This window comes from Gopherus evgoodei, chromosome 11 (assembly GCF_007399415.2).
Source record: "Gopherus evgoodei ecotype Sinaloan lineage chromosome 11, rGopEvg1_v1.p, whole genome shotgun sequence".
NCBI classification, from domain to species: Eukaryota; Metazoa; Chordata; order Testudines; family Testudinidae; genus Gopherus; species Gopherus evgoodei.
In genome coordinates, this window is record NC_044332.1 from 42,843,178 (window position 1) to 42,857,457 (window position 14,280).

At 39.0% G+C, this 14,280-nt stretch overlaps 1 protein-coding gene across 6 annotated transcripts in view; it reads right to left on the minus strand.

Annotated features, from left to right (window-relative positions):
• Positions 1-14,280, minus strand: part of G6PC2 (glucose-6-phosphatase catalytic subunit 2) — a 24,664-nt gene continuing 10,384 nt past the window's right edge. For 5 of the 6 annotated variants that reach the window (XM_030580227.1, XM_030580224.1, XM_030580223.1 and 2 more), the window contains 5 exons: positions 7,729-7,838; positions 7,298-7,402; positions 3,769-3,880; positions 2,465-2,580; positions 1-1,380 (listed from right to left, as the gene is read on the minus strand). In XM_030580227.1, coding sequence (XP_030436087.1) covers positions 869-1,380; positions 2,465-2,580; positions 3,769-3,880; positions 7,298-7,402; positions 7,729-7,795 — 912 coding nt within the window. In that variant the 5' untranslated portion in view covers positions 7,796-7,838 and the 3' untranslated portion in view covers positions 1-868. Of the gene's footprint in view, positions 1,381-2,464; positions 2,581-3,768; positions 3,881-7,297; positions 7,403-7,728; positions 7,839-8,195; positions 10,563-14,280 lie in introns of those variants that run through there. The other variant, XM_030580228.1, reaches the window with a different exon arrangement.

Sequence of the window (14,280 nt, forward strand, 5' to 3'; positions counted from 1 at the left end):
TAAGTGGCCCCTCAAGGATTGAACTCACAACCCTGGGTTTAGCAGGCCAGTGCTCAAACCACTGAGCTATCTCTACCCTGATGTGCTATGTTCATGAATTTCCACAAAGTTAAATGTATAGTAGTTTTAGTAAATGAAATGAAAAGGCAATAAATTCTAAGATTTTGCATTTAGTTATTTTTGAAAGAAAAATACAAAAAGCAACGTATCAATACAAAGTTATCTGCTCTGTCAATAGCTCTAGAAATAGAATGAAGTGGACTGAAATTACATTATTTCAGACTAATCTTTTTAAAAATATTTTCTTCTTCTTTCCTGACTCAGAAGATGCTTCACTCAGAAAACACTTAAGTTAAATCTAAAGTTTGGCAAACTATACAGAACTTCACCACACTACATGGCTGTATTCATGTGGTTGAGTTAGTGTGATTTTATCACACCTAATTTTCCAGCAGATTAACATGCAGCATTTATATATATATATAAAATGGAAAGTGGAATGAAATGATGATATGGGAGATGAAGCACCATCCAATTGAAAGTGTACAAGAACTAGAAAATCTACAAACTGTGGCTAATCCCAACACGCATCAAAACGTGTATACCTGCAGTGGCGTTAGGCAGCCATACTGCATTGTCAATCCTTGCAGTACTTCTGGGAATGAAGTCAAAATGCAAGCCAATCAGTGGTTCTGACATGACAGTGTCATTCCTGGATATACTGCCTTTGGGCATGGGATTTACCGGGAGCACATCAAACACACAGTGACACCCACCACTGTTCAGAATGGAGTACCAAAATAATTACCTATGTAGTGGGTCACAGAACACCACCTGTATCTAAATGCGCCCACATTTTAAAGTTCATCTAATTTAACTTCTTTTCAGTTGGCCTCATTAACAAGTGCATGCAGTATGGAATCAAGGCAACTACAGTAAGAGGTATGGCTGCACTTTTACAAAAAGAAAGAACATAAAACAAATACTCAGTATGCGTGGGTAACTTGATAAAATCAAACAGCTGCAAGGTAACTAAAGAAGCAGCTATGCACAGTAGTCTGAAACTCATCTTATATCCATTTGTACCTTTACAGCTCATGATGAACATTTCAGAATTAATGCCAAGACCTAACCCAAAGAGTGCACCTAAATTTCTCACCAGTCCAGCGAATGGAGTTGTGTCAATGTTTATCCAGTCTGGATTGGCACACCATTTCTTTGCCTTTGGAACGGACCATAGAAGATCAACATCAATAAGTTTGAGAAGCAGGTAAAAGCCAAGAGCAAAGATGAATAGAAACAAATTTGTCTTGATATACGTTCCCAAGTTCGCTGTCTGGATAGCAGGGGTATGTTCAAATGCTTCAGCAACAAGCATTCCTGTGAATTAGAAGTGCAATATTAGGCTGGGCACTGTGCTCTTGGATATTGAAAAAGAAATTGCTTTCCAAGGCCTACTTCTAAAAAGCAGAATTAAACCTCTTAAAGAAAGAGAATATGTATGGTTTTTCCACTATTATAGTACACCCCAAAACCTCATTTTTCTCCAAAACTGCCAAGTCAAAATAATGGGTCTACCTCGTTACTTAAAATGCCAAGAGCCACAGTTTCAGAAGAGACATGTAGTTTTTCACTAATGAACCCAGACAGGCCAGTCTCTGTCTCTCTCCTTTTTCATACTCTTCAGATGCTACCCCACCAGTAGAGAGGGATGCAGATTGCAACTCCCTACTCTCACGGGTGAATCAAGCCTATCTATGCTCTTAGTCCTTTTCTCTTTTTGAATATTGGAGGGGGAGATGTTTTTCATCTCTCTCCCTTTCCTCATTCACCCCCTTCTTGGCTATGAAGAGGAACAGAGATGGACCCCAGTAGCTTCAAACCATTGGCTCAGCGCTATACATGCTGATTTGCACATGGAAAGTAGCATAGGGAGTTCCCCTGGAATTAATGTGCCAATCATTCTGAGATCAGACAGTGACTAAGGGAAGCATTTTCAAAAGTACCATATCCCATTTTTACAACTGAGCTGGGGCTTAGGAGCCTAGGCCTCATAGGAAATCAACAGGACTCAGGCTTCCAGGTGTCTATGTTCTTTTAAAAAAAAGGGGACTAGGCTCCTAAAACACTTTTGTGCTTTTGAAAATGTTACCCAAAGGCTGTATTATACTAAGATTGTAGGCTCCTGGGGGCAGGGGCCATCTTTTTATCCTGTGTTTGTACAGCACCTAGCACAATGGGCTTCTGGTCCATAACTAGGGCTTCTACATGCCATAGTAATACAAATACGTAATAAATAATAATAATAACAATATATTCAAACCTGTAGTCTCCCCAGAAATCACATGCAGCTCTAGAGAGACAGCATAAAAAGCCCTTTGAATGCCTATGACTTGTTTTTAAACTTAAAACAAATGTTCAGATAATATATTTATGTTGCAAAGAGTAAGAATAAGCATATTACCACCAATTACTCCAAGAATAACTTGATGTGGGAAATGTGTGGCTATGAATACTCTAGAGACACACACACTGATCTGAATAATCCAAAACACACTCCAGAGGAATGACCAGGTAAGTCTATGAAAGAAAAAGAAATTGTATATATGAAATTTAAAAAATCCAAAATGTTGTATTTCATTGTGCATCATTCAACTGGGTCCCATATTTTTAGCAGATAGAGGTACAAATTCAACAGTGTAGAGACAGATGATCAAAACCTGGAGCCAGATACTGAAATAAAGCAGTTAGAATAATGGTATGATCTTGCAAACCCATTTACTTTAATGGAATTTTACCTGATTAAAGACTGCAGGATCAGACACTAATACTTTAGGATCTAAGATCAGATGCTTTGTTTTTGCTGTAAGATATCAATTGAAAGCTAAAGTGTCCAATGTATTTTTCCATGTGTTTATCATCATGAAGGCATAATTAAACTCATGATCCATGCAATCGAATAACAATCCTTTCAATAGTGGTAAAATATCCAGCCAGTCATAAGCTTTTACACAGAACTGAGTAACATGCTGTCTGTGCCAATATTATGAGTATTTTCTTTAGAATAAAATATGAATGACCATTCCCAAAGAGGTAAATTTAATGCACTAACCAGTAGATCAGACAAAGAAAGGCACTGAATATAAATCAAGATTGCCAACGTTATTGACCTGGCCCACTCCTGTAGTGTTTAAAGGAGACAGGTTCAGATCTGTGTTAATGCAATGGCAGCAAGTTAATTAGATGTCACTCTAAAGAAAAATACAAACCTCCTCTATATTCTAATTCAGCAGTTCTCAAACTTCATTGCACCACGACCCCCTTCTGACAATAAAAATTACTGTGTGACCCCTAAGAGGGGGGGACCAAAGCCTGAGCCCACCCAAGCGGGGGGGACAAAGCCTGAACATCATCACCCCAAGTGGGCGAGCTGGCCAAAGCTGAAGTCCTGGGCGAGGGATCTGTAACCTGAGCCCAGGCGCCTAGTATTGAAGATCTTAGGCTTCAGCTTCGGCCCGAGTGGTAGGGCGTGGGCCCTGGCGACCCTATTAAAACGGGGTCACAACCCACTTTGGGGTCACAACCCACAGTTTGAGAACAGCTAGTCTAATTCTTTGTCCAAAACTTGTAAGAATGAAGACATGTTAACAATTTAAAAGTGAAGTGGCCCAAAAATGAATTACAAATATTTGCTATAATAATGTTTATCTAAACTAAATATATAAATCCATCAAAATAAAGGTTTCAGAATATCAGAAACTGACTGACCTGTGCAGTGTAATTGCAGATTCATCTTTCCACCTCATCGTGTAGCTAAGTGCTGCTGTTACCATTACATACCAGACACAAGAAGAGCCCATGGCATGGCCAGATGGGCTTCCTGTTAAAAGAAAAAAAGGAATATTTTAACTTAAAAATCATTAGTACAAGTTTGGAATATAGAAAAAGAATCATCAGTTATTCAAACAATCAATGAGCCCAAAACAGTAAAAACTAAAAAACCTAAAGGAACCTTATGGTGGATTGTGGCATGTCAAGTACAAAACACAGACATTGATTAGATGAATATTGGGAAGGCAGCCTATCCTTACAATTACCTAAGGGAAGTCATTTTATGTTAGTCTGATAGTTTCTTTAGGATAGAAAGAAAAAGCACTTTGTATTATAGTGCCGATATGAACAGAGCCACAAAGTGTACAGACAGAACAAGGAGTCTTGTGACAGCTTAAAGATTAACACATTTATTAGAGCATAAGCTTTTGTGGGCTTATGGTCTAATAAATGTGTTAGTCTTTAAGGTACCACAAGACTCCTTGTTGTTTTTGCTGAAACAGACTAACACGGCTGCCATCTGAAAAATATACAGAATACAGCTTAGATGGAAGACAGGTGTACACTGAAATATCGGAAAAGCAGGGAATGATCTCCTTGTATCAATAAATTGTAAAATATGCTAGGGCAATTTCAGACTTCAGATAGCCCTTCCAAATTGTCATTTTGTCCATTTCCTCAGTTAGGAAGCTATATTTTCTGTAGATCCTCAAAAGGGGAAGGGGGGAAAGTCTTTTCTATTATGTTGGAAGAAAGGGGCTTATTTATGTTCAGTTTGACACAATACCCAAAGTGTTGAAAATTGAATGAAAATTGGTATGGGAAAAGATTTCAATAGATCCCTTCTCATGAAATAATGTTGTAACATTTTGGAATTAATTAACAGTACTGTATAGCAGTGCAACAAATGGACTCAATATAAACAAATGTCTGCATATTGAATGCTTTATTATTTCATAGAATCATAGGGTTGGAAGGGACCTCAAGAGGTCATCTAGTCCAACCTCCTGCTCAAAGCAGGACCAATCCCTAGATTTTTACCCCAGTTCCCCAAATGGCTCCCTCAAGGATTGAAGTGAAGTCACAACCCTGGGTTTAGCAGGCCAATGCTCAAACCTTACCCAAATTTAACAGAAGCCATTTTCAAGCATACTGAAGGCAGTGTGGAGATGCAGAGGATTTCATCCACATCTTGTGGCGCTGACCAAAGATCTAATCCCAGTGGAATGCTGCTAGTGAAGTAATTCATAAAATTACTATGGCAGTTCTCTCTGCACATACCAGGGGTTAGATTCTTGGCTTCATCAGATTTACATTTGGTGGAGGGAGGTTATGGCTCCCCAGTTCTCACTGGTCCTCAGCCCTGGTGCAGGCTTGAGTAGTGCAGAGGCTACTGCCTAAAGGTGTCTCTAGCACGTGTCAGCTCAGAATGCTTCCCCAAATCCATGCACCCATTTAGTATAACTGGAGTGCAGTGTGCTCCAGCCACTTCCGCGCCTCACATCACTACCTCTAACACACCCTTTCCCAGTCTCAGCATGCCCTTCCAGCTAGGGGCTGCAGAAATAGCTTAGAGCTGGCTATGCTGGCTCTAACCCCTCTGGGGATTCCATTATGCCACAGGAAAACTCAGATAGGGGAGATTCAGACATGGCAGATAATCTGACTTTGTATGTGTTAAGATGATGCAACGTGGCTTCTTGTGCAGTTAGAAGGGTAGAAAAGTTTGTAGGGCTTATTTGGTAGGCAGTGGAAATCATTTTTTTCACTTGAGAAAATGTTCTGACCAATTCCTAGTTCACAAAGGTATGGGATATCTTGGTAAGGTAGAAAATGGCATCTAAGAAGGAAAATTACATTGATTTCTGTGCCACCTACACACCTTTTCTGGACTTGGCTAGAAGATTCTTGATCATGATTCCTTCATTCCTTCTTTTTTTCAAAAGGTACTTGCATGGCACTTTCCACATATTAGAATTCATTTTATTGGTTAAACCAACTTATGATCTCATATTTCAGTGTTTGAAAACACTTTTTACTTGCTATTGTTAGTCTTTTCATCTTAAAGTATTTATCATACCCCATATGCAATGTGTTTATGAGAGATAGGCCTAAATTCCAAAATTTAGACCCACATTTTGAAACTCCACCAATATTTGTGAGAGGGTTGGTTTGGGGGGTTTGGTTCAGCTCATTGGAGCCAGCTGCGAAATTCAGATCTAGATCCAAATTCAAATTCCAGAACCTCTATCCCAAAGTTTGAGATTGTCCAGATACAGGTTTTTAGTTCAAGCTATCTGCAGTCCTTATGTTGTTCACTATTTTATCTACTTTGCTCATTTAAATATTCATGTCAGAGTACATCTGCTGCTCTAGTCTTCTCATTTAAACTACATATTTAAACGTTTTAAATAACACATTTGGAAAAGGCCATACTGAATAAAATAAAAATGAGTTCTTCTTAAACAGGAAGAAACAGGATTTTTGTTCCAATGAATCATGGAAACACACTAACTGGTATGTAAGCAAGGTCTCAATATTGCAAGAGTCTGAGTGCCCTCAATTCTGAAGTTACTTGAAAGGAGCTGAGGGAGGCTCTTAGCACCTTGGGTTGGGTCCCAAGTGATTTAATGATCAGGTGAGACAGAGAACAACCCTAACAGCTGATAGCAGGTCCATGCATAAAGTAGTAAACAAACTGTCAGTTAGAAAAGCTCAAGTCTCTTCTTCAAAATTAGAGTAAAGTATGACGCAGCATCTTGCTAACAGAGAAGGGGAAAATGCAGCATTTTTATCCATATGAGAGCCTGTAAAATCACAAAGCACATTAATAACAATTACTGCACATTTCTCATATATTGGGGAAAAAAATCCATTTCACAAGAGCCATAATTAAAGCTGTATAAACATGTCAAATCCAGTATAGAGTTGGAATGTCTGAGCTTAATTTGCTTAATTTCAAACTTCATGGATTTGAAAGTTCATTTGAGACTTGAGCAGTATTGGATTTACATTCCACTTAAGAAAGAGGTAAAAACAGAAGCAGAAAGGGTGCTCAGTGAAACACTACAATGAATATATCACACATATAGTGTATTCTCGTGTGCCAGCCTATAGCTTTGACAGGAGTGGGGTGTTCTATCCTGAACAGATAACTCAGGCTTCCCTTTAGTTAGAACATAGGTGGTTGTTGTTTGTTTGTTTGTTTAAACTAAATAGCTTCTGGGAGGAAGAGAATAGAGGGATTAGGGGATTAAATATCAGAGCAGTGATCACAAATTTGTTTTACTTTTGTGACCCTAAAAATTGCTGCAGTAGCTCAGAAATCCTCAAACTCCATAAGAGTCACCTGTTCTAATCTGGAGTGCTCTTGGGCAATATGTACTTGAATATATGCTTAGATATCAAAATATTTCACTTGTTCATTTGATGTGCTGAACAGGACAAATCTAGGGCATCTACTTACCTTCAATAAATCTCTGTGGACCTCTTCTCTGCAAGTTGGTGTAACTTGCAGCAGAACTGCCTCCAAGAATGACTTCACAACAAAGGTGATCCAGCATTTCTGGGTCTGTAAAGTAATTATTGGAAGGACAGTCCTCCAGCATTGCTACCTGTAATAACTATCATTTTTAAAGTAATGCCTTTCATAGGTTAAAGACATTGAAACAAAAGTTCTTACCAATACGCAGACCAGGTAGTCTCAGCTCTTAACACATCTAATGTTCAGGTTCTCTGTTACATTTCTACTGAAATATTTTTATGCTCAGGTGCCTGCATACTGTACTTTATTTTTAGCAGATATATCAATTTACAGTATAATCACTATCACTGACTGCTACTTGCTGAAGTAATACTTACAATATGTGCAACACTGAAGCCACAAACATTCCTTACCTGGCCCAGTTTCACATGTTATAGGAAATTGTTCAAGACATGGGCTCGATTGATTGGGATAGATCATTGTTTCTTGGACCCACCAATATGGACGATGACCAAATAAAATCCTAACAAAAAAGAGAACAGTAAATACTATACAAATACAATAAAAAGATCTCTGAGTAGAAAGGTCCAAACAATGTAGAAAGGATAATTCACCTTATGCTATACATGAACATTTTTATTGTTAGAATAATCATACAAATGCTCATTTGTGTTCTTCTTCGCTTACCAAAATGTCACTGTAAACACACATTCTCATTTTGTTAAACCTGAATTTTGAAACACATTTTCAAAATATTTTATATTTAAAAGGCAAAACTACATAGGTAAATCTACAGGTTACAGGAAGTACTATAATCTTGAGGCAGCTAAAAACTTGCATTACAAAAATACAAAGTTTTAAAAGAAACACAACTTCTTACCATTTAAATATGAGGTTGAACCAATCTCCAATGACTGCCACCCATATCATTTTAGTACCAACCACTTGGTTAAGTTGGAACCAAAGAGGAAAATATATTAAAAATATATTCCGGGGATCTCCTACTTGTGACATGAAATTTAGAAAATCCTGGTAAGACCTGTAATCCTTCTGTAAATGCTGAATTATAAGCACACCGTTACTATGAAGGAGATCCATCTTTATTGGTTACACTATACTAAAAGGAAAGTTCCTGTAATGTTTAGTTCCTAATGGCAAAATTAGAACCATGAAAGGAGAGCTATTAAAAATGAGAGACAATGACTAACATTGCTTTTATATTGTACCAGAGTGGGGTGTCTGGCCATTCCTGAAACATGTGACTTTCCACATCTATGAGGAGACACGTGGGTCTGTTAGTGCTGGAAAGCTTTTCTGTTTGCAATTTTTAATTGGAGGAAAAGAGGTGAAGTATATGCTGATCAGCAGCAAATCATGGGGAAAGTTTTATGGCAACACAATGACTGTCTTATGCAACCCTTTGTATGAACAGTCGGAAAATGTTTGCTTGAATTTTAACACAGTTCATTTCTCTGAAGGATGGACACTAGTAATTTGTATGCTTGATTAAGTGTTGCCCTTATAAAGACTAGAAAGAATTCATGATTAATTAGTCTTAGCAGAAGAGTCATTAAATTTGTGCATTTTAATTTGAAATAGAATGTGGCTATATTGCTGTATTTATTAGCACGGCACATGTTTTAAATTGTAATTAAATCCAAACAGCAGACATAAATTAAAAAAAGAATTTTAAATGACAGATTGTTTTCTAAAGTGATAACTTTCCCCTAAGAGTTGAAAAAATAATTATTTATTTCCTTTACACAAGATACCACGTTAACTGAGGACACATTGAGGATGGATTTGTTCAGTATGAATTAACACAGAATAATGATGGAATTGACTGGAGTGATTCAGAGGATAAAGCAGGGGCTATGCAGTCTACTCTGCCAAGGCAACTCAAGCCTAACCTTCTGCATCCTTAAATTATTTTGCATAGTCTAATATGAATGCGATAAAGGAATAGTAGATCTTAAACAAGTAATATTTTGCAGAAGCTGGTTTTTAATGTTTAAATATATACTTTCTTTGAGGAAACAAAAAGTGGACCTGAACCAAAACTCTAGCTCTGACCTATGTACCTAATGAATAGGCAGAACTAAAGGCCCAATCCAATGCCCACTGAAATCAATAATAGAAAGACTCTCATTAATGTCAAAGAGCATTGGTTTGGCCCCTAAGGGTATGCTTATACTGCAATAAAAGATTCACAGCACAGCTGCAACTGGTTCGGGGGCTATTAAATTGCAGTTTAGACATTTGGGCTCAGGCTAGAGCAGCGGTTCTCAAACTGTGGGTCGGGATCTCAAAGTGGGTCGCGATCCAATTTCAATGGGGTCACCAGGACTGGCTTAGACTTAGCCCCCGCTCCTAGTGTTGTGTAATCATTTTTATTGTCAGAAGGGGGTCGCGGTGCAATGAAGTTTGAGAACTGCTGGGCTAGAGTCCAGGTTCAGAAACTCAGGGCCACGGGTTTTTTTTAATCATAGTGTAGACATATCCTAAAATGGCAGATCTCAATATTCCCAAACATGGAGAATAAGGTGGGGTTGAAATCTGGGTCTAAATCAAAGTTCAAGGTGCTTGGATTCAGTCCTTTCTAGAAAGAAGTTCAAGCTGTGACTTCAAATCCAAGTTTATGATTTGGATATAGGACTTTGGTTCAGCCCCATCTCTAATTTAAAAAAAATAAATGTAATATCTTTCTTCACTAGAGACATATTTAGGGTATTTAAGACATTTATTTTAAAAATTTCCTAAACTGATGACTAGTTCTTTGAGGTTTTGGGTTATTTTTCAAGTGAATTAGTATTGTTGAAATTGATATCCCTAAAGAACTAAAGAAAGGTCCAGCAGGGGCACAGTAGAGCAGCCTTTCCACACTGCCCTGCCACTGTGCCTCAGCCATACTCTGAGGGACCACTTCGAGAATGAGAGCACATCACACTTCATAGCCACTGAGTTCTTGATCTTTCTGTGTAGACTGCCCGCAGGTGCCAATTAATGCCAACTAAGGTGACTAAGGAAGGACTTTTGGGGATCTGGTCCCCTGTCTACTATACAGAAACCACCAATTGATTTACTTTCAGTCATTTACCAATCCCGGTTGGATTCAGAAGTGAAACTTGACTCATCGAGCCTCCCCTTACCAGCTCTTTTTATGCAATACCAGTCCCACCTAAGATTGCCCAGCACTTCCCATTATAAGACCCTGTTTTCAATTGCTTATAAATTTGTCAAATCTGAAATTTTCCATGCTGGGTGTCTGCCTCTGGCTGAATTTCTTTTTGGAAAATTTCAGCTAAAATGGTCCCACCATTTCTGAGAACAAGACTAGGGGAAAATACATTGTTTTACCCATATTAAAAATGCTGGTGATGTTCTGTTTGAAAAGCTCTAGCTACCCCATGCTTTGAAGAAGGGACTTGAAATTCAGCAGGAGGGGGCCTTGGTGTCAGGGATATTCCTTTTGCCATCTCTGTAAAAATCCAACCAAATCTGGCCAAGTTATAAGGCTTTTGAAAAACTGTTCTTCACACATGCTCAGTAGAGACTTCTTAGATTCTGTACACACCGAGCATGCTACAGCTCAGCATGGAGCAGGACTTTACCTGTAATTGCAACTCTGGCCTGCTGCAAACTGTGCCAGGTCTGGGCACTGAATAGAGAGCAGGGGACCTGTGTCTCTCCTGCTCTTTTCTACTGTACCTCAATAACCTCCTCCTCCCCACGCTTGGTTCAGGCAACAAAAGAGGAGGAAGCTGCTGCATTCGAATGCAGAAGGAAGAAACAGAAAACCTACTGGGAAGGTGGGGGAAGTAGATTGGGAGAAGGAGCCTTGGGGTAGGGGGAGGGCTGGAGCCTAATTAGGTGATGAGGGAAACTGGGACTTGGAGTTTAGATGGTAGTGGGACTGGCTGAGCAAGGAGACTGGGAAAATTAGGTGGGCAAAGATTGGATGATGAGCCCAGTAAGGGAGACTGGGACTGGGATCCAGTGGGGACAAAGAATGTGGGATAGGAAGGCATGACCAGAGGCAGGATGTGGGAGAGAACACATCAGAGGAGGCGCCAGGATGGGGAAACTAGGAATAGCTGGGCAAGGAGACTAGTACTGGATGGGGAGTCTGGAGAGGTGAGACTAGAAATTCCTTGTCTAGAAGACTGTGACTCGGATGCAAAGCCTGAGAAGTGGAGAGTGGAACTGGCTAGATGAGGAAAATGGGGCAGAAGTCATGCTGGGGTGGGGGAGACGGGCAGAAGATTCTGTGCCTACTAGAGCACACTCCCCTCCAGAGCCTAGAATGAAACTCAAAATCACCATTCTTCTTCTGCCAGCAAATATCTGTAAAACCCAAAAGCAGAGTGTCCTTGCCTCCTCTACTTCTGGTCCATAGAGAGGATAACAACCTTCTATTGCTATCAGTTATTCCATTAGCTCAAGCAGCAGAGGTCTGTGAGCTGGATCTAAAGGTTCCAACCCTGCTAAAATCCATCTGGGTGTCAGTATGATGCCACATGATGGAATTTCTGGTTTTTTTTTTTCAGTTTGCTTTTAAAAAATGACACACAACAGAACTATTTTAAAAGAACATTATTAAGGTTCGAAGTCAAGCACTCAGAAGTTAGAAAATACCAAAATTAAGGTTGCCTGTGCAACTTTAATTCACCCTCCTTTCATGTATACATTATAATTAGAGCTGGTTCAAACTTTTTCCAATTAAATGTTTTTTCCATTGCAAAATGCCATTTCATCAAAATCAAAACGTTCTGCAGGAACATGCTGATTTCGACATTTTAAAAATAAAATTGAAAAAAATCTGAAAAATAGCAAATTGACCTTAATGGAACAAAATATTTTGATTTTTTGATTTGAAATGACTTTTTATTTAAAATGAATCAGGCTTGTCTAATGATGGTGGTTGTCTGTAGGACCCCTGATTCATTTGTTGCAGAAGTTAGAAGTTGTGTAGGGAATGAGGCAGGGAATTGCATGAAAGAAAAGGACAGTCTGATGATTAAGGCAGTAGAATGCTGCCATGGAGGTTGGGATTCTGTCTCTGCCATGGATTGGGTGACCAGATAGCAAGTGTGAAAATTAGGACGGGGCTGGGGGGTAATAGACACCTATATAAGACAAAGCCCCAAATACCAGGACTATCCTTATACAATCAGGACAGCTGGTCACCCTAGCCACGTAGTTCCTGTGTGATGCTAGTCAAGTCACTTAAAACAAACTTTTCATAGGAGGTCACTAATTTTTGTTCTTCATTTAATGGGTACCTGACTTTAAAGCCTTGGCTTGATTTGCAGTAGTGCTCACAGCTGCAACTGAAATCAATGGGAGCTGGACTTTGAATATATAAAGTGCTATACAATACTAAGGACTCCAAAAAATCAGGTCCTAGGCATCTCAAATGGGGTCCAAAAATTTATTGATACTTTTGACCTTAATCTGTCTGTGCCTCAGTTCCCCATCTGTAAAATGGAGATAATAATACCCACTTGAGCTCACAGAAACATTGTGAAGAGAAATTGTTTGTTTGCGAAGCACTCAGCTACTACATTGATGAGTGCCGTAGAAAAGGAAGTTTGAGCATTGGCCTGCTAAACCCAGGGTTGTGAATTCAATCCTTGAGAGGGCCATTTAGGGACTGGGGCAAAAATCTATCTGGGGATTGGTCCTGCTTTGAGCAGGGGGTTGGACTAGATGACCTCCTGAGATCCTTTCCAACCCTGATATTCTATGATTAATGAATTAATAATTTTGTGTTCTGAGCTGGTTAGAAGACTGTGCAGTAAAAAGGCCTGGGGCCACACACTGAGCAATGAGGAGAAAACAAAATATTTAATAGATGCTCATTAAGCGAGCACTGTCCATCCTATGTGCTGTATGAGTCAGGCACTCTTTGGAAACAGTAGCCTGTGACCATGTAATTAAAGCCTGCATCATAATGAATAAGCACGAAGGGGCTGAATTAAGGTTGCACAAGCAACCTTAATTCTGGTATTTGCTAAATTTTTAGTGTTTGATTGTTAAAAGAACATTATGAAAACTGCACAAAGATTTTGTGTGTGTAATAGTTACATATATTTGCAGAGAGAAAATGGTACACAACTTTAGTATATTTTAGTGACTATAAAAATGGGACAGAGGCACAACCAGGACTTAGCAAGCTTTCTCCACGAAGCTCTGCCAAGGCATCTCATACTAGAGTCACAAACACAAGCATTACAGCTGCACTGAGATTTCCTGTAGGAAAAATATATTATACCAACTTGTGCTGTGACTTTGTAATCAGAACCAATATTCTCTCTCAAGCTGTTAACAGAGACCATAACTCTTTACACTTGTGAATTAAAATCTGATCAAGTCAACAGATGGGAACAACTCATGACTTTATCACCAGAATACAGTACAGACTCAAATACAGTACAGATCCTTTTATTTGAAACACGGTTATGCTCCCTGACATCTATGAATCACATTGAAAATCCCTAAATTGCTTGAAATCCCTATTACCCACCTATAGTCAGTGTCTCCCCATGATAATCAGATGACCAACGTTACAGAAACTACAGAATTAAACTCTGGAAACAAAAGCAGCTGCACACAAGGCACTGTACTCTTCCCAAATGATGCCCTACTGCACTGAACTTTTCAAGCCAAGCTGAAAAAAGCAGTGGAGGCTTTGGTCAAAACTACTTACCTTCCAAGTTTTTGCTGAAGAGAGCTTTAAAAGTCAAACATATTCTTATGATGTGCATTCAATGAAATAAAGTGGAAAATTATAAGTAGATCTAACAAATAAGAAGGTATGATTTAAATGGACATAAAGACCTCTTTTACCCACTGCCATCTCTCATTTACTTTAGCTATTAAGAGTCTATTTTTAGACGCTTTTTAGCAGATTCAGATCTGAGCCTGTTTACTGCTCCTAGCTTCATTGAGCCATGTAGAAGGCA